The sequence below is a fragment of the Papilio machaon genome, chromosome 19, assembly GCF_912999745.1.
Source record: "Papilio machaon chromosome 19, ilPapMach1.1, whole genome shotgun sequence".
NCBI classification, from domain to species: domain Eukaryota; kingdom Metazoa; phylum Arthropoda; class Insecta; order Lepidoptera; family Papilionidae; genus Papilio; species Papilio machaon.
The window spans coordinates 6,536,458-6,557,138 of NC_060004.1; the positions used below are offsets into that span (position 1 = coordinate 6,536,458).

Consider the following 20,681-nt stretch of genomic DNA (forward strand, 5'->3'; position numbering starts at 1 on the left):
ATTTTTTGGAACACCATTATGTGTGAACACTAAACCCATCGATCTCTCATTTGAAAAAAAAATAACGGCAAAGATCCTAAAAATGGGTTTTCAGCATTTTTCGGCAAAATGGTATTTCATTATCAAAAAATACTTTGGCACCTTTTTACGTGTAAATTGACCGAACTAACACTGTTTGAACCGTAATATCTTGGTACGTACGTTTGTCACAATCATTTTATAATCTACAACTCGATCCAAGGTAATTTTTGACAAAACTTACTTTTCAGGGTTCATATATAATGGTGCTTCGAACATTTCTCCCAATTTCCAGCTCTGTGCGAATGATTGCAGCTTTAGTATTTATTTTTACCGGATCAGGAACATTTTTAAAAAAACAGTTATACACAATTCCTGTGACGTGACAAAGACAGGGATAACTATCTTCCGTCCCTTTCTGCGTACCAGGGTTTGGGGTTTGTTTGGAACAAAGGTTGTCCCCTACAAACAACCTAGGTTGTCCCTAATAAAGTTTGACATTCGTGCTATTTTTCGAAAATTGTGAGTACTTAGTGGCTGTAATTGTGCAAAAATATTTTGATATTACAGTTTTAGTAAGGTAAAGTTTATAAAACATGGTATACTGCTGTATCGTCGGTTGTAAAAGCCGTAGTGAGCGAAAAGAGAAAAACATAACCTTTCACTCGTAAGTACTGAAACTACGCACTTATTCACATGTATTCATACAAAATAAGGAAGAAAATACAAACTAGTTGTTCTTTACAGTCTTTGTAATAACTAATATGTTAAAATACGGGTAAAATCAGCTAAAATAAAATAGTATTTTTCGAACATTATGCGCCCAAACGCAGATGTCATTTGTGTCAAATAATATACTGTAGATCTGGGAAACAAGCGGCCATATTAAACTTCTTTTCAAATTGGTTGGTTATTACCCGTAAAAATAATACCACCATCTTGTTGTAAAAATTACCCTGAATTTAGGGGAAATAAATTATAGTATGTATAATGTATATAAATGAAACAATTTACATTTTTTTATACTATTTTCAACAGATTTCAAAAGGAGTTTTTAATTCTAGTATATGCTGTGTTTTTTAAATATTTGATACTTTCTTATCCCGTTGATTTTAAAGAGTATGCTTTTTAATTTGTCCCATGTAAATTTTTATTTCTTAGACATTACAATCAAAATAGTTAAATATTAAGTAGTTTTACATTAAATGTTCACTGTAATGATATACAGAGTAATTTAAAATTATATGACTATAATATTGGTATGTTTTTTGTAGCTTTTTATGAAGACTTAGGGCTTCGTGCATATCGAAGAAAAATAGGATATCGTTTGAATGCTCGTCTAATGGACCTAAGACTGAAGAGATGCCGCGCTTTGTTGAAGCAGTACGCGGGAAAAGAATATCGGGAAATTCTTTTTTTGGAGTCACTCAAGACATCCTAGATTAAGGCAGCCGCCGATATTGACATGGACCTCGTTCGTGCTGCGATAGACAACTGGCCGCGCAGATTGAAGGCCTGTATTCAAAATCACGGATGTCATTTTGAGTAAACTTTAGTGTCATAAGAATCTATGTTTTGTTAAGTTCATTTTGGTATATAAATGGTCACATAATGAATAAACTTGTTTCAATTATTTTATATTAAACATGTAACAGAATTTATGACCTGACTAAGTATTACTAAAAAAATCTGTTTACGTAATCTTAGTCACATAAACAAAAATTACGCATTGTTTTTTTATATTTATTACGTTTATTAATTACAATTTAATTGGGAATATATAAATTGGTCTATATTAAATTATATCGTAATTATTCATTTTCGGGACAAAACAAATAACTGGTAACCCCAATCCTTTTACTTATATATAGGTATAGTCTATAGTACTCTCTATCTGTCCCTTACGGGTGAACGCGCATGCCATATCTATATAATTCTTCATCTGAGTTGTGAAGTCCCAACTTCGCCTTGGCGACTTATAGCTACAACGCCATCTTTTAGAAATTCGTGTAACGTCTTATAAATTTATCAAGTGAAGTCGCAATATCGCAAAGCGTAACAGCAGTTAACAAAATTATTACACACAGAAGTGAACAATATTATATTGTTTTAAAAAGTTACAAGTTTATAACATATTTAAATAAAAATTTAACACTTTTTATCTTTCACTTAAAAAGAAAACGGTGACTTCGATATCATGTTGCAACATTTTTAAAAAGTTACGTTAAAGACGCCATGACAGGTCACGTGATGTAAATTTATGTCGGGCATGCGCGACATTGCCGAATATTTTTCGAGTGATTTTGAAACGGTGAGAATTTCTGTGTAAAAAGTGTAACGTATTGCATATTTCTATTATTTTTCTATTTTAATACAACAAACGTAAAAATTGATAGTGCCTGTGCTTCTAGTTGATTCGTGTAAGGAAGTGTTTTACTTGCAAAGGTCAAATCTCTAGATGGGAATGTCTCCGGAACGTATTTTTACATCGGATTACAAAGGCCGTGCCTTGTTTCGTATGTGATCGAGAAGCAAGTTTCCAGATAAAACAAAGTTAGTGCTTTTCTTATTTTCCATTGTACTCTTCGCGTCGGCAGCGTTTGATTCGCGAACTTTGTAAGACTTGACAGATCAGCTTTGTTACTTTCCTTAGAACATTCTATGATTAAAAATACTCTGTAATATTATAATTTCCTGTAGAAATCAAACAGTTTTATTAATAAACGGCAGTAGAGCTGTTACATCCTTTTGAAACTTGGTAGGAAATAGTTTATTGTGTGGCACTTTAATATTTAGTAGAGTAGCCTCAATTGTTCTGATACGAGATGACATCATGATCTATACACATATGTCGTTATAAAATTTATAAACATTGTACATACGCAATCAGGATTTGCTCGCGATTATCCATATCGGATTCGATAAACATGGATTTTTACTTTGCTTGATAGATGTGCCGTTTTAGCGACTTTAAAAAAGCGAGATTTTGTTACCAATTGTTTTTGACCACAAATCTAGTGCATACAAAATTACACTGTACAAACATTAATCACAGTTTAAAACTACCGAGAATACTAGTAGCATTTTTTACCCACCCAAAATAGTTTATGAAAATCATGTATAACACTAGACAGACCTACCTAGAGAAAAAAAAATTGTCTTTGTTACAAGAACAAGCAATCAAACAATGACTTATTTTTAATGAATAATTATTATTAACCTGTTATGTTGGATGATAGACAATATATACACATTTGTATATATAAAAAATGTCCCTAATTTTCGCAACAAATTTTGAAGCTATATTCAAAATCTACTGGTCTTAGTTAAAAAAAATGGGACCCATCTGCAAGCACTTCCTTTCGATTAAAATAATTTTTATCAAAATCGGACCACCATGGGCGGAGATTCGCAGTAACACACATAAAAAAAATACAATTGAATTGAAATACAATCTAAAGTGCTGTAATTATTTCATATTATAATGCATATTAATTTCATAATAAAGGGACATTTACCCGACATTCTAATGGTGAAGGAAAACATGGTGATGGCAACCTTCACATATCTGAAAACAAATTCAAAGATATGTGTGAAGTCTACCAACCAATACTGGGCCAGTGTTTTTGACTATGGTCTAGTTACCCCTAACTTAGGGTAGGCTCCGAGCCCCTCAGTGGGGATGTGAGCTGATGATGATGATTAGTGATATTAAGTTTTTCTAAAACAAGCAAACCTTTTCTCTTCAAGCTCTTGTATAACTATGCTATATTCATTATATCTTACTCATATTAAAAACTAGCTTCTACCCACGACTCCGTTCGGGTGGAATAAAAAATGGGGTAAAAGTTATCCTATGTCCGTTTCCTGGTTCTAAGCTACCTAATTTTCAGTCAAATCAATTCAGCCGTTCTTGAGTTATAAATAGTGTAACTAACACGACTTTCTTTTATATATATAGATGTGAAAGTTGTATGTATGGATGTATGTTTGCAAGTATTTCCAAAATAACTAAATGCATCTGGATAAAATTTGGCATTGAGATAGATTACCATATTGAACAATACATAGTCTACTAAGTTTTTTTTTTAAATTTTGCTCATATGAAGTCGCATGCAAGGCTAGTCGACTATAAAAATAATGTGTAGCTGAATCAATAGCAGTATTATATGTGTGGGAGTTGTTATGCCATATATGAGCATATAAACATGAGTTTCATTTATAATTATTTCATATTATGAAGAGGGTTTCCTTAAGCCATATTAAGATATATGTGGGTTTTGTTCTGTCTCACAAAACAAGTGAAGATGGTGTTGTTTAATTTTGTCTGTGGCAAAATTATGTTTATGATTTTGTACATCAATTACCTAAATGAAGTAGATTTTTTAGTTTCAATTTTATAGTCATTTTTTTGGTTTTGTATATTAAAATTATAAAAAAGTAGCTGTCACCCACGACTCTGCGTTGGGTTGAAGAAAAATTTAATTAGTTATGTGTTCAAACTTTTGTGAGACATAATAATTAATTAAGAATGGCTTAATTCACATGTGATTGTACGGTGACGGCACCAATAATAAACACTTGCCCTGAAGATGGACCACCTACGGGTTCGAAACTAGTTGGTGCCATCACCAGACAATCACACATGAGTTAAGCCGTTCTTAATTAATTAGTTATGTGTTCTTCCACACGTTCTACATTTATGCCAAATTTCATTGAGATTTGTTTTGCCATTCTGCAGATACCTTCTAAGAGACATCCATACATAAAAACATTTGCATTTATAATATTAATAAGATTACTAATATGTAGAACCATTAGTAGCTCTGAAGTCTTATTTAAAAAGTATTTTTTCAAAATACTTTTTTGGAATTAGCAAGTCAATAAATGATTTTTTATTGACAATGTAAAAGTTGCCAATCACAAATAAGTAATAATAGATAATGCAAGTTCATTCATTATTCATACAAATTGGTATACCTTGAGAAATGCCATTGTTCTTACGTCAATTATTGTTCTGATGTGGATTTAATAGTTCAATAATTTAAAGTTTAGTCCTGTTATTAAATCATGACAGCTAGCTCTAGATGGTTAATAATGGAGTTGAAAGCAATAAGTGTGTTATAAAAACAGGATTAACTAGCTTTATATATGTTGAAAGATTATATTAAAGGTGTTTTTTTAATGGGCGGCACTATGACGCCCTCTCCAGGGCCCTCTCAGGGGAGAACCCCTTGCATGGTGGCCAGAGATGGAGAGGTTATCCTTTATAATCATAACTTTTCCTATCTTACTAAACATACGAGTTTCATTCTTAATGCATTAAAAATTTAAAGTTAAAATACATATCTCATATTTTAAATTAATAAAGGGTGTTAGGTAAGAGTACTTTACGAGTAAGTTGACTTACTTATACTTAATTCACTGTTGTAGTTCTTTTAATTCCTGTGATTAATGTTATAGTGAAATTTACTGCCAAAGTGCTTGTATTGTCTCGTTGTCTCTGTTTTTTTTTTTCGAAGAAAATTAGATTTAATATAATTATATATGTTACTTCCAATATACCAAAGCCACAGTTATTCTGTATATCTTTGAACCCTTTAATATGTTTTCCGTCATGACTCAGGGCTAATAAAGATTTATTACCTAGGTCATTACTTAATGGATCTTTCTAAGTTGCTGATGTCATCCCCAGTCGTTTTATGTTGTTTTTATTTTACTATCTATGAAACTGTTTATATTTTAAGGCAATTAAAAGATATGTATAACCTTGTGATGATAAAAGACATGATTATTCAGAGTGGAAGTAATAAGTTTTAAAAATTATTTAATTACTAGCTGTAACCCGCGACTTTGTCCTTACGGAATTTAAAAAAAAAACTTACTAAGTAGCCTATGTGTTCTTCCAGACTATGTTCTACATCTGTGCCAAATTTCATCAAGATCCATTGAGCCGTTCCGGAGATATCTTTAAACAAATATCCATCTAAACATTTGCATTTATAATATTAGATGTTGTCTATATAATTAATTTTATGATATGAATAACTAGAATGTTGTTAAGGCTTGTTGAAGTCTGTTTTCTGAATGTTGTCAGTTTTACGCTATTAATATACAAGTGAATAAACAAGTCCTCCAAACATGTATACTAATTAGCAAGTACTGTGGTAATTATCTAGCTATGTTATTGATTACTTGACTGATGGCTCTGTTATATTAGAAGTTGTCTGAGTTTTTTTTATTACTGCCAGCTGCAAGGTAATTTAAAAAATTATCTAGTTTAAGATATTCAAGACTGTATTTTTTTGACTATATAACTTCTGTGTGTTATGTTAGCCAGTTTGAAAGATAATTGATTCAAAGAATTGTCATTCAAAAGTTCAGAATAGTGTTAATATAGGTAGGCTTATAAAAATATGAAAAACATTACAACTTAAATTAAATACTTGAAGTATCTTTGGTCCTACCAAACAGGATGTACTTTAAAAAATTCTTGCGTAAATTATATCAGCGTACACTTGTAATCCCTTACTTATTTGTAATACTGTGTAGCTGTTTAAATCCAGTACAAGTGTATGCAAGTTGTTTGTTAAACGTCGAAGCCCTCGCTGATCGGGCGCCATGCAATGAACTATGTCGCTACGCAAATGCACTTAGCTAATATACATTGCCGGTTTTTTTGTTTACATATAAATGACTTTATTTATGTTTGTTAGATGTAATATTTTTAATTATCTATATATCTATATATATAAAAGAAAGTCGTGTTAGTTACACTATTTATAACTCAAGAACGGCTGAATCGATTTGACTGAAAATTGGTGGGCAGGTAGCTTAGAACCAGGAAACGGACATAGGATAATTTTTACCCCGTTTTCAATTTTTTATTCCGCGCGAACGGAGTCGCGGGTAATTTATAACATAACTCAAGATCGGTTGAACTGATTTAGCTGAAAATTGATGGAGAGATAGCTTAGAACTAGGAGACGGACATAGGAACTTTTTTATCTTGTGTGCATTTTTAATTCCGCGCGGACGGAGTCGCGGGTAAAAGCTAGTTGTTTAATAAAGTAAATAAAAGGATTTTATTAAAAATATAATAGATAATGCAGGTTTTACTAAGCTCAGATATAGCTTGCTCGTAGTGAAAGTCCATTGAAATCCGTGTTTACTTTTATGTGACATGAATACAAAACACCTACTACCGTTGATCAAATCATATGCAGATTAAGACCTGTTTACATTTAAAACAAAAGTGCAATACAGTGGAACTTGAATAAGCTAGTGTACAAGGGACCACAATATATTTTTTGCTCTAGAGGTTTCTTTATGACCTGAGTTGTTGATTCCATTATGACCGATAGCCTTAAGCTTGCCCAATTTAAAAATGTGAGATGTCAATTATTCATATTTTTCAACAGAGAGTGAAATTACCAATGTTAATTTAAATTAAGTAGTTAGTAAAACTATTATTAAATGAACTATTATTACTGGATTAAATCAAGGCTAGTTAAGTCACTTTAATCTTCCTTTATTTAAACATAAGGGTAACTACTACTTAGTTAACAAATTCGAGAACATTGTTATTGTTAATTGAATTTTTTTATTGTTTTCAACATGCAACAATGTATGAATTTTGATATAATAAACATGTATCAATGATATCAATTGTTCCAGTCTGAGCTCACTGAATGGAACAATGGATATGACTTTGGTAGTTGACAGCTAAGTGAATGAATTGGCACTTGGACAAAATTCACAGTGATGGAAGAACTAATGGCCAATTTACATTAAGTGCAAAACTGTTGGTTTGAGTTGTTATAAACCTTACACCTTTGAACCTTCAGTTTTAATACATCAGTACTGTGTTTTTAGTAAACATAAAATACATCATACCAATATTATAAATGCGAAAGTTTAGATGGATGGATATTTGTTTGGAGGTATCTCCAGAACGGCACCATGGATCTTGATGAAATGTGGCACAGATATAGAACATAATCTGGAAGAACACATAGGCTACTTATTAAGTATTTTTTTAACTCTTCATTAACGGAGTCGCGGGCAACAGCTAATTGAGATATACATATAAGTATGTTTTTTAGTAAAGGAAACAAGCAGGCAAACGGACCAGCAAGTTAAGTAGTAACATAGTAAATTGCGCTATAATTAATCATACATCCTTATCAAATTCTTGATTAAACTTCGGAAATTCCCAGCCAGCTTCCGACATGAAATTAGATTTGTTGGTGTAAATTTGAAATGAAATGGTTCATTTAGAAGTAAAAGGTAGGCAGAGGTTTCCATTTGAGTTGTCTCAAGTGAGAACAGTAGCCTTTGAAGATGTCCCTAATTTGTTCCATTTAGTTAACATATAATACTATGAATTAATAGAATTGTACAGGGTGTCCGCCGGCAGATTTTATACTTAAAGAATGAAAATAAAATAAACCATGAGAACTATCAAAGTTATTTATTGATCATATTACAGAAGAATAACGCGGATTTTATTTTTTAAAGATAACTCCACTTAAATGACGTCCTTCTCGCTGCGCACACTCTTGCAATCTTTCCTTCATGTTGGTGAAAACTCGCTTGCAAAGTTCTGGACTGATAGCCGCAATCTCGCGTTCGATATTGGCTTGTAGGGCCTGTATTGTTGATGGCGAATCACTGTATACGCGAGATTTTAAATATCCCCACAAAAAAAAGTCGCAAGGACTGAGATCGGGAGATCTAGGGGGCCAGGGTATGTCACCAAATCGACTAATTAATTTTCCGGGAAAAAGCTCTTTCACCTTAGTCATTGTGACCCTAGCGGTGTGTGCGGTAGCCCCATCCTGCTGAAAATGAGTCCTATTATTGTAACTGACATGTTGATGCAGCTCCGGTATAAAAAAGTTGTCCAACATCGCGCAGTAACGTTCAGCGTTGACAGTTTCACCTCTACCGAAAAAATAAGGCCCAATAATCCCATTACCAGAAATGGCGCACCAAACTGTAGTCTTTGGGCAGTGAAGGGGCCTTTCATGGATCTCTTTAGGATTGTATGCGCTCCAATATCGCATATTCTGCTTATTTACGTACCCACCAATATGAAAGTGCGCCTCATCGCTAAAAAAGATGTTACATAATCGAGTAGGAGTGGAAAATCGTTCCAGAATGACTTCAGCATAATTCTTCCTTTTAATGAAATCATCTTCTTTCAACTGCTGGGTAACTTGAAGCTTGTATGGATGGAATTTTAATTGTTTACGAATAATTTTATGAACTGAAGTCTTTTTCACACCCGTTGATGCTGCAATCTTCCGAATAGACTTACGCGGGTTCTGCAAAATTTCCCTTCTTACAAGTTCTGCGTTTTCAGGACTAGAAACAGACGTTGAAGGTCCAGCTCGAGGCTTATTTTGCACTGATCCAGTTTTTCGAAACTTCTTTACCCACGCCCAAATCAATTGGTTCGATGGGCCATCGTTTAATCGTCGGATATCGAAGTGAGAACAAAACTTACGTCTAGCCACATTGACGGAATTATTGTTTGCGAAATACGCCTCGACCGCAAAGGCGCGATGCGCTACTGTCCACTGACTCATGGCTACTAAACAACCCGCAACAATGCCGCGTCGAACGATACCCCTCTCCCCGCTCCACCGCCTTCCCACTCGGCGAAACCGAAATCCAAAGTATAAACTCTTCCGGCGGACACCCTGTATTTAATAAAAATGTAAGCTTTTAAATTATTTCTTGCTAAAAGACTTTAGTAATATTTTTGTAGTATTCATTGTGAAAATAAATGAATGATGCCTGAAATATTTAGACTATGAAATGTGGTAAAAACATGTACATTCAAATATAGCCTTCACATTCACTTGTTTTAACATATGAGTTCTTTTAACAATATATTGACATTTATCTTACTAATATTATAAATGTTTGGATCGATGGATGTTTGTTTGAAGGTATCTCCGGAACAGTTCAACGGATCTTGATGAAATTTGCCAAAGATGTAGAGCAGAGTCTGAAAGAACACATAAGCTACTAATAAAGTTTTTTTTAAATTGCGCGCGTACGGCGTCGCGTGCGATAGCTAGTATGCTATAAATTAAAATGAAAAGGGTTCGAATATTAGTAAATACAGTCGTATTATATACATGACAAATGCATTCTCTTAGGATTAAGTATCAAAATCTTGATTATTTATTGAAAATGACCCGAACTGCAAAAGTTTGGAAAGACTTTATATGAATAAACCTTAAACTTTAAATAGTAATCTAGTCATATTTGAGACCACTACAAGGTGACCTAGGAAACCTAATAATAATTGACCCATGACCTAAAGTAGAGTAACAATCACTTCCGAAACATGACAACAAGGCACTATTTATAAAGTTTTCAATTTATAAGCATACAGGTTTTCTTTTACAGTGCGAAAAGATTCTTAGTGGACATATAAAATGCAGTGGTTGTGTGCTCAGTAGCGGTGGCGCGGTCAGTGTTGTGATAGCGGGGTTCGGTGCCGGCTAGTTTTGTGCAATGACAGTTATTTGGGTGCGGACACTCGGTTACGTGGCTAAGGTGAAATTTTTGGATTTGAATCAAGGATAAACGACGTTTAACGGTGAGTTGTCATACATTTAACTATTTTTTTTTAAATATCTTTGTGTAGACAGACTTCCACAGTATGTACAGTCGGCTGCATAAGTATATATACGTGTGCAAAGCTTGCAGAAACTTGTATACGCTTTTTATGGTTTCAAAAATATGTAGGAGCCTATCTGTCCGTATGCTTCCGACCATGAATACAAGCTACTGACAAATCGCGCATTTTTTAAACCGAAGGTCTACACAAGTTTCTTAAATGTTGTAAATGTATACATATTTATGCAGCTGACTGTACACACAGACATTCAAACTGTTGTAAGACAGTCGTTACGAAATGTAGCACTAAATTGCAAGTACAAGTAGGTTCATACAACACTTCACTTCACTAACATTAGCGTGACGGACAAACCCATTTAGTCAGTGCAAGATGACACGTCAATCATGTCAGTAACATAGACATGACGTGTCGTGACTGTTGTAATAATGAAAATATTCAATCCAGTTAACTGCCAAGGAAGTGTAGAGGTCAACCTCGGTCCGCCCGCAGAACTTTAGCATTGAAACATGACGAATATTTTTGTCCTAAAGAAATCGCTTGCGGCACTTTCAATGACTTCGTATGCGAAACAGGTCCCATATAATGTAGTATTTCAAGACGCCCTTGTTTTTTTTAATTAATTGCTTGTATAAATAAAACTAGGTCGGTGATATCCGAGTTGTTTTTAATAAATGTAGACATAACTTAAAAGGACAGATATGGATTTTAAATTCTAAGGAATGTTATTCTTGGCTTTTATAATGTCTTTGAAGTGTGTAGTGTTGATGATTTTTTCAAGAAATAAATTAACGATTGACCACGATCCCTGAGAGAATAAGTTTGTTGTTGATAATGTTTAATTCTATTGTATGTATTAAACTATGTATGAATTAATGACATTTCTGTTGAGTTCATTGACCGTTGTTTATATTAAGTGCGATTCGTGTCTCGAGCCTAGCCAGCGACAGTGTAGGTCCGCCTAGATGCATACTAAGTTTAACAATAGCGCACATTGCACTACGACACGAGAGACGACGACTTAAGCGTTTTCACGTTTGAAACACTTATTATACGAAGCACGATTGCATATAAATATAAGATAAATGGCCGAGACCAAAATATGATTATAAATACGTCCCTGTTGTACAAGGAAAATATGTTCGAAGTGTGTAGTTACAATTAACCACATTTTAATCATAATGATGTCCTTTAATATATTTCTCCCTATCCTCCATTAATCATTTAACATTATTATAATAAAGTCTGAGATTTAAAGCATAAGATTAGCTTTCATCATCAGATACTATAAGTAAAAATTTTACTTTGATGACAGCAATAAAAGGTCAAAGGAAATATTAAGTTCAGGCATATAGGCAGTCTAGAGTTAACTATAAGTTTTTTTTCTGTTGTCTCCAGATGTCGCACTACCCGCAGCCGGCGTCGCTGGAGGCTGCGCTGCCGCTGCTGAGCCGGCCGGACCTACGGCTGCGGCAGCTGCTGGGTGAACAGCTAGTTGCGCTCGTCCGCCGCGAGCCAGACCTCACTTTTGATATCGCGGCGCAGCTGCTCGACGCACTCGTAGCTTGGCTTAATGGTGGCAACTTTAAGGTATGTTTTTATGGAAAGAGGTCACCACCTAAAAGCATTCCCAGTTAATATTACTTCTTCATAAATCATATTAAGAAGATAATTATAGTGTGTGCAGACCCATTGACATATGCATTTAGATTAAGTAAATAAATAGTCACGTTAACCTCACGTTGATAAAATATTAAATTAGAAGGTATCTCCAGAATGGCTGCATTAATTTGACATAGATGCAGAGCATAGTCCGGAAGAACGCATACTAATTAAGTTTTTTTTTTAATTCGCGCTGACGGTATCGCGGCGACAGCTAGTACTTACATACAGGTTAAATGGTGCTATCTCTTACCATGTTATTTGTCATTTGAGTACAAAAAATAAATTCCGTACAGACAAGTGCGGACTTTGTTTCCATTTTCTCATCCGTCGAGTTTCAGTTTTCTTTAAACGACACGAATCTTTGCCTTTATCATTGTTAGAATTCTTCAGCTGTTTTACGCCTATTTCTTACAATGAATGCCAGTTTAACATGCAATGTGCATGACCTATAATAGTCACATATAACTAGTTTTTTTTTTTGTATGGAGAAACACGTTTATTTACTAGTTTGCATGAGAAAGGTATACATCAGTAATATAATGGATTAGTATCTTTAGTTCGTTGTCATTTGTCTCTTTTTATCACACTCTATTGTAACCCCACAACAAATTTTCGTTCTCCAAATTGATCTGTCATACCTTATTTCAGTCGTCCTTAATAACACTTTATAGCTATTGTTGGTCTGTGAAATAATGGACATAGATAATTTTACAATAAAAAGCATATGTAGGTCGAAATAGAAGTGTAAAATAACATCACCTCAAGATGAGAGTTAACCTTTGAAGAGAGAAAATAAAGTCTGCCGATTTACGGGTTAACCTTTTCAGTATTCAGTTTGTAAATGAATATGTGCATTAGGCATTCAGTGAAGTCTATAATAAGCCGGTCTAATTCCGCTTGCAGACGACACAAAACGACGCCATGTGTCATGCATAGTTTGATTCGCAGTCTCTGATGAGTTTCATCGCGTACACCACTATTCTGATACAATACGAGCGATGTGACTACGATGTAGAAACGAGAATACAACTATTGTTAATATTGAGATTCGTGACATTGAGTTATTGAGGTTTTGGTGAAAGTTAAATCAATGATTTTAAATTCTCAACCTATGACATTCAATAAAGTTTTATATGAAATGAGATTGAGTTAGGGATTTTTTTTAAATCGTTTGATTCATTTAGTACGTAACATATTTGAACATATGATATCATTGTTGTATAAAGTTATTTGTTATCAGAATAAGTAGTTGTTATAAAGCGAAGCTGTAGCTGTGTACACGGATATCTCAGTAGCTGAATACGCGTTGGTCTGTCCAAACCAAAATCACAACAAGCTACTTCAGTTCATATTCAAATACATTTGCTTTATGATTTACTTTTTTTATTGTTAATGGTGTTTTATAATTTGTAAGATCTTATGTGAGTATTGCGAACTTTTTACATATTGTACTTTTTTTTAAATTGTGCCTTTCCACTGCTAAAACACATTTTTTTTTTACCTCTGATTTTACAAAGAGTATGTTAAGGATAACAATATGTTTCTGTAAAGTTATTTTGACAGTGGGAACTGACGCTTATTACTTTTGAATCAATTCTGAAATTGGTTAATTCTTTATTTGCCTAATTTTAGACAACTTTAGTGTTTAATAAGTCTTTAAGGGTGTTATATGTATCCCAATGTTTATTTATATACAGGGACTAGTGGCCTATTTATCCTCCCCTTTGTGCACACCACCCTTTGTATATAGGTTAGCAGGGTGTGGGGTTGCTGAGCTTTTGTTTTGTATACTGGATAATATTGGTATTTTAACTGTTTATTGTTTAAAACATCCTGTGTTTTGAATAATAAATTCATATTGTAATTATAAAATTTATACATACAATGCTTAACTTTGTCAACAAAAGTTCCTTTTAACTTATTCTTCTGAGTATGAAATGTAGGAAGTGAGATGATGGGAAACGATTGAACCTCATGGAATATGATTTCGCAGCATTCTAAGTCATGTTTCTATAAAAAAAAAGTTTTAGAGAACTTGTGTTTATAAGAGAAGATGTTAATTGAAATATGTTGTTCGCAGATTGCACAGAATGGGCTGGAAGTGATGACCGCTCTGGCGGAGCGTATGGGACCAGACTTCTCAAACTTTGTGCCTACAGTCCTACCTCATATTATTGACAGGTTTGTACAGATTTCTTACTACGAAATTTAATACTAGGGTGTTGTTGGCACTAGGCTACTAGGGTGTTAGCCTAACGAGTCTCATCGTGGGTTTCTGAGACCAAAATTCCTATATAAAACTTATTTTTAAATTTATTCCAATCGATCATCAATAGCTGTTTTATTTTTAATTTTAATTGCACCCATAAAAGATTTAAATGAATGTTAAGTATCCTATCCCATATATGACAGGAAGCGGATCGGATCATCCGAGCATAGCCTAGGTAATTAGGCGGGTCTACTCGTGCATGACAATGGCTAGCGCTTGAGACAATGCCTCGTGTGCACGACTGTACATTTAATTGGAAAACAACCCCGCCCTTGTTTGCTTTGCTTTGATGTACAGTCGGATACAAAATATGTAGATGATTTTTTTAATTTATTGAAACGAGTAAAAATAGTCGTCATATTGCCAACTAATAGTGAAATTCAACTGCCTTAATACTTGTTTGTTGTTGTCTCTGTTTTCACAAAGGTTATGAAAAGGATGACAATACGTTTTGTTTACTTTTTTATTTATTTTTTACTTATAAAAGTGTACGATTGGGAAAGTGATTTAGGAATCATGATTTCTTAACGTGTATAATACAGAAATTCTTTTAATATCCGCTCTGTGAACTTTTCAATATGCCAACGTTTCTTGCCATTTTGGCGCAGAGCGGGGTAATGTCAAGGGCAGTTACAGGCCAATGTTAAACTGTATAAGATATTACAAAACTATAGTTATTTATAGCTTATCTATGTTTAGGAAATTGTAGCTGTCAAATAGATGATGTTAGAAAGATTGATGTTCCCGAAATATGCAGGTATTGTGGGTGAATATGAAAAGAAAGTTTTAATCAAATTAATTTGTTCATAACATTCAAACTGACGCAGTCATTAAGTGGTCACTAAAGATGTATCTGAGAGTGAATTTAGTGTGATAACTAAACACTAAGGGACTATTTAATTAATAAATTGGTGACTGTGGCTATAATTATTAATTACTAGCTGTCGCCCGCGATTCTGTTCGCCCGAAATTAAAAAGAACTTTATTAATAGTCTATGTGTTCTAGTCTAGAGTATGCTCTACATCGTTGTCACATTTGTTTCAGATCAGTTGAGCCGTTTTAGAGATTTCGTTTGACCTTCAAACAAACATTCATACATACATCTAAACATTCGCATTTATAATATTAGTATTATAAGTGTTACGTTACAACAAAATTAAATTAAATTAGGTTGTTACCAAACTGTATATTGAATAAATTATGTGTGTTCAAAGCCTTAGAAAGTAATCCAATTTTAGGTAGTTTATTTTGGTCTACCAAATTTGCTATTGCTTTAGTTTTTGTGTATAAACTTTATCTTCTTATGAAACCTTACAACTGCGGAGTTTATTACAGTGTACCGAAGTTCGTTAATTCTCGGTAGGTATGCAAACTTTATAATCGATAATATTTTATTTCACTCAGATATGTTAAATGACTACTTAAACAGTTCTTTAGTGTTATATTAAATCTATGCTAAGTGTGCCTTTAGTGGCGATTTAGCTTTTCTGGTAGCGGCATATAATAAATCTAGCATGGCATAATTTCTTACTAAAATTATAAATGTATGGATATACATATTTAGATGGATGGATTGATCTTTGTTAGAAGGTATCTCCAGAACTGCTGCATGGATCTAAATGAAATTTGTCATATATGTTTAACATAATCTGGAAGAACACATAGGTTTACTCGTTAGCTTGTTACGTTTTCTTTATATATCCGTGTGGACGGAGTTGTTTTGTTTACGAATTGCAACCGTGAATTTTCCAATACCGAAATACTTTATAACACGACTACGATAAAAAGATGTTTTTTGCGCGTAACATTTCATTTGTTACCGCTTGTAGCCAATACGATTTAACTAAATATAACAAATGTGTTGTCATTTCATTTGTATTTCTTCCCTGATTGTTATAGGAGTTTATAGTTAAGATTCATTAAGACGTATGGATAATACATAAGTTTGTCTCGCTTTAAAGCGACTGCTGAGCGTTGTTTTAACGATTCCGGCTAGCGTTGCCAGGCGTCCGGATAAAGCCGGACATAGGTAAACTTTTTGATTGCGTGTCCGGCCAAAATAAACGGTTTTCCGGCTTTTGTTAGGCTTTTTACATTTCCCAAACGAGAGTGTACCTATTAATACTGAGACAAAATCCTAAATAATATAGGATGTCCGACCTTTCTACCCAAAAGTCCGGCCAAACTGGCTAGTAGGTTTGACCTGGCAACCCTAATTCCGGCGGATACTCAGTTTTTTTTGTTGTTTAATTATCTGATATTGTTATTTTCCGTCCAGGTTGGCGGATACGAAAGAGTGCGTGCGTACCGCTGCCCGTACGTGCGTGGCGGCGTTAGGTACGAGCCGCGCGGCCGCTCCTCGCACTTTGCTGGCTCGTCTCACCCCCGCACTTCAGCACAAGGCTGCTCACACCAGGGAAGAGACACTCCGGTGCATTGGGTCACTGCTTGAAGCGTGAGTATTTTTTTAATATAGAAAGGTGGCAAACGAGCAAACGGTCACCTGAATTCGCCGAAATAGCGAGGCGACCGTTGCCCATAGACATCCACAAATGCAGATGCGTTGTCTACCTTTAATCAATGGAGGGGACGCACAGAAAGAGAACATTTCCCCTTCCCATGCGTCCCCTCTTCCGCCAGGTCCACTTCCCCTTCTCATCCATTCCTAATAAGAAAAGATTGTGAAGGGCAAGAGAACTAAAATTAGGCCTCCGGCACCACACTCATCAGACGAAACGCGGAATTGCTTCCATTTGGCGCCTGTCTTCTGTGTGGATACAGATAACTAGACTAGGCTAAATTTACATTAAGCGACTCTTTAAATAACTTAAATAAGGGATTGTCCATTAATCAGAAATAGGGTACCTAGGGTTCCGAGAAAAATCACGAAACATCACGTGTAGGGAAGGGGGGCTTAAATAAGATATCGGTCACAATACTTTGTAAAAAAAAAATGTCATTTTAGGTTAAGTGGGAGGGATAGTCTCAAATCTCACCATATATTACCAGAGAGAGGGGGTTTCGATATTTGCTCAGTTCTTTGAAATGTAGTAATCTTATTCAGACATGGGGCGGCGGATCTCCAGCTGAGGACCGCAGTGCCAACATTGGCGGCGCTGGTGGGTGATCCCAACAGTGCTGTCCGTGATGCCGCCATGCAGCTGCTCGTCGACGTCTACAGACACGTCGGTCAGTCATACATACATACATACACTGGAGAGCAAAAAAACATACTCAAACTATGAAATGTACTTTGTAAAAAATAGTTAAACTAGTTTTTGCCCGCGACTTCGTCTGTGAAGAATTTAAACTGTACATCTTGTGTCTCATGTGTTATTAGAGACTATGTTCTATTTCTATACCAAATATCAATAACATATGTTGAACCATTGCAGAGTTATGTGAATCAAAGCTTCTTCTTCCAGATTGTGTTCTACTTCTATACCAAATTTAATCGAGATCCATGCAACTATTTTAGAGATACCTTCTAACAAACATTCATCCATCCATACATTCGTATTTGTAAAATGAAAATATGTACATACACGGATAATAAAAAAATTACATAGACAATTTGACATATAGAGGCAAGTACATATCGTGATATTGTTGGCAGTATTAAAAATTATTTTCTATACTAAAGCTGTAATATATGTATTCGTGTGGTTTCAGGTGAAAAATTACGTTATGATTTGAAGAAGAAAGAATTGGTGCCAGCGCAGAAGATGGCACTGCTGGAACAGAAGTTTGACGAGGCAAAGGAAGCCGGGTTACTGCTGTCCACAGGTAAGAAACTATTTAATGACTATCAGCCTCACTTAATCGTTAATTAGCCATTAAAGGACTCCCTTAGTGTAGATTTATCATTTTTATACGGTTGATTATAAAAATGTTAGCTGTCGCCCGCGACTCCGTCCGTGTGGAAGTAGAATATACTTAATAAGTAGTCTATGTGTTCTTTCAGACTATGTTCTATATCTGTGCCAAGTTTCATCAAGATCCGTTGAACCGATCTGCAGATACCTTATAACATACATCCATCTAGATGGTTAAGCATTCGCATTTATAATATTACTAGCAGTCGCCCGCGACTCCGTCCTCGCGGAGTAAAAAAAAAGTGTTCTACAAATATGCCAAATTTCAGCGAGATCCGTGGAGTCGTTCTGGAGATACATTCAAACAAACATTCGCATTATAATATTAGTATACAGTCAAAATCTGTTATAACGACATCGAAGGGACTACTCATATTGAGTCGTAAAAACCGATAGTTGTAACAACCGGTGACAGGTATTAATAGGAAAGATATGTAATAACATTCAGCCAGGACCTTTGATTTTGGTCAATTTAACCGGTATGTTGTTCTAAACGATGTCGCTATAAACGGTTTTGACTGTAATTATATATGTTAACAAAAGTGTGAGTTTTTATGAACACTTTCTAGTCTTTTCTTCGTAGTAAATATCTAGGTTCTTAGACTATTGTTTCATTCAAGGTCAATAGCAATATAGGAGTAATTTTATTATTATTATATAGGATAGAAATATTGAAGTGATTTTTGTGAACCTTTATAATCTTTATTTAATTACTGCTAGCAGTCGCCACTTGTAATTACCGTTAATAATTTTTTTTTCGATAAAAAATAACTTTATGGACTTACCAATATTAAGTGCGAATTCATGCTTATGCGACTCTACCTCGCTCACGCCCACTAGTTTAAGTTTTCCCACCACTTGTTGTGTCAAATTTCACGTTTATCTGTTTGGATATATACCTTAAATAAGTAAAAAGTTTTTCATTTATTAATATGTATATTTTCAGCCGTGGATGAGACTGATTTCGTGTCTCGTAGTGTGAAACGTACTATGACAATACCGACGTCAGCGCGACGTGAAGATTGCTCGCCCGCGTCCACTCCAGGTACGTACAAGTTGCGTAACAGATGCGCACGTGCACGTACGTATACGTACGCATACCTACTACATAACACGCACTCGTACGCATTACCTACCAATACAAGATTTGATTTTCAATACAGATTTTGTTGTTTTGAACATATAACAAGCAAATCCACAATATCAGTTATTTTTAACACTAATCTTTCATTATCATTATCTATCGCTATATTTATTAAAGTTTTAATTTCTCATTAAAATATAACAAAACACTTTCTTCCATCATGGATTGCTGCTGGATCTATAATCACTTGGCTGTACTCGGTGTCACACATCACCTTTCCATCACCGCATCGTTCACTCACAGCGTGCGAGCCTCCGAAGAGGACGGTGGCGGGACTCTACAGCCAGCCCTCCTCTAACAGGAAACCTCCTCCGCCTGCCAAGTTGCAGACTGCTGGAGCTGGTTAGTATTCACAAGAATTCACTTTGCAAGAAGACCAGTAATATACCGGCTTTAGAGAATACATCACCTTTGCTTATTCTTGTCTCAGAGTTATTAAATGGTCTTTTATTTGATTGGTGTGGTTAGTATGAGAAGTTTACGTAAGGGGAATATCATTATTATAACACTAGCTTTTGCCTGTGACTTCATTTGCATATGCAATTAAAACTGTGTTCTTCAACTATGCCAAATCATCTAGGTCCATGCAACCGTTTTAGAGATACCTTCTAACAAATATCCATACATTCGTATTTATAATATTAGTAAGATTCCTGTTTAACTAACTAGTGTAATAATGTTAATCTGTGCCTAGGGTCCAGCAGTGCTGGTGCAGGCGGTGGTGAGGCCGGCGCTGTGTCGAGTGAGGCATTCGAGGCAGCATTCGCAGCCACAGCTCCCGCTGCTATTTATGGTGCCCGAGGACTTGACGATCTCTTCAGGCATGCGGCCGCGTTGCTAGGCGACCGCGCCGCAGACTGGGAACGGCGCGTTGATGCGGTACGTACGCACTACGCACGTATACGTACGAACGTATATGCACGCATTTATACGTACGAACAAGTATACGTACGCACCTATACGTACACGTGCGTACGCACGTATACGTACGCACCTTTACGTACACGTGCGTACGGATACGTGCATGAACACGTATACGTACAAACGTACGT

The 20,681-nt window shown here is 35.0% G+C and overlaps 1 protein-coding gene across 1 annotated transcript in view; it reads left to right on the top strand.

The window, feature by feature from the left end:
• Nucleotides 1–2,263: 2,263 nt before the first annotated feature.
• The window catches only part of LOC106709511 (CLIP-associating protein), a 40,200-nt gene continuing 21,782 nt past the window's right edge, over nt 2,264–20,681 (top strand). Inside the window, exons 1-10 of the mRNA XM_045682354.1 lie at nt 2,264–2,571; nt 10,444–10,636; nt 12,074–12,265; nt 14,421–14,521; nt 16,889–17,065; nt 17,675–17,799; nt 18,283–18,396; nt 19,432–19,530; nt 19,873–19,971; nt 20,324–20,508. Of these exons, the coding sequence (XP_045538310.1) occupies nt 12,074–12,265; nt 14,421–14,521; nt 16,889–17,065; nt 17,675–17,799; nt 18,283–18,396; nt 19,432–19,530; nt 19,873–19,971; nt 20,324–20,508 (1,092 nt within the window). The 5' untranslated portion in view covers nt 2,264–2,571; nt 10,444–10,636. The remainder of the gene's footprint in view (nt 2,572–10,443; nt 10,637–12,073; nt 12,266–14,420; nt 14,522–16,888; nt 17,066–17,674; nt 17,800–18,282; nt 18,397–19,431; nt 19,531–19,872; nt 19,972–20,323; nt 20,509–20,681) is intronic.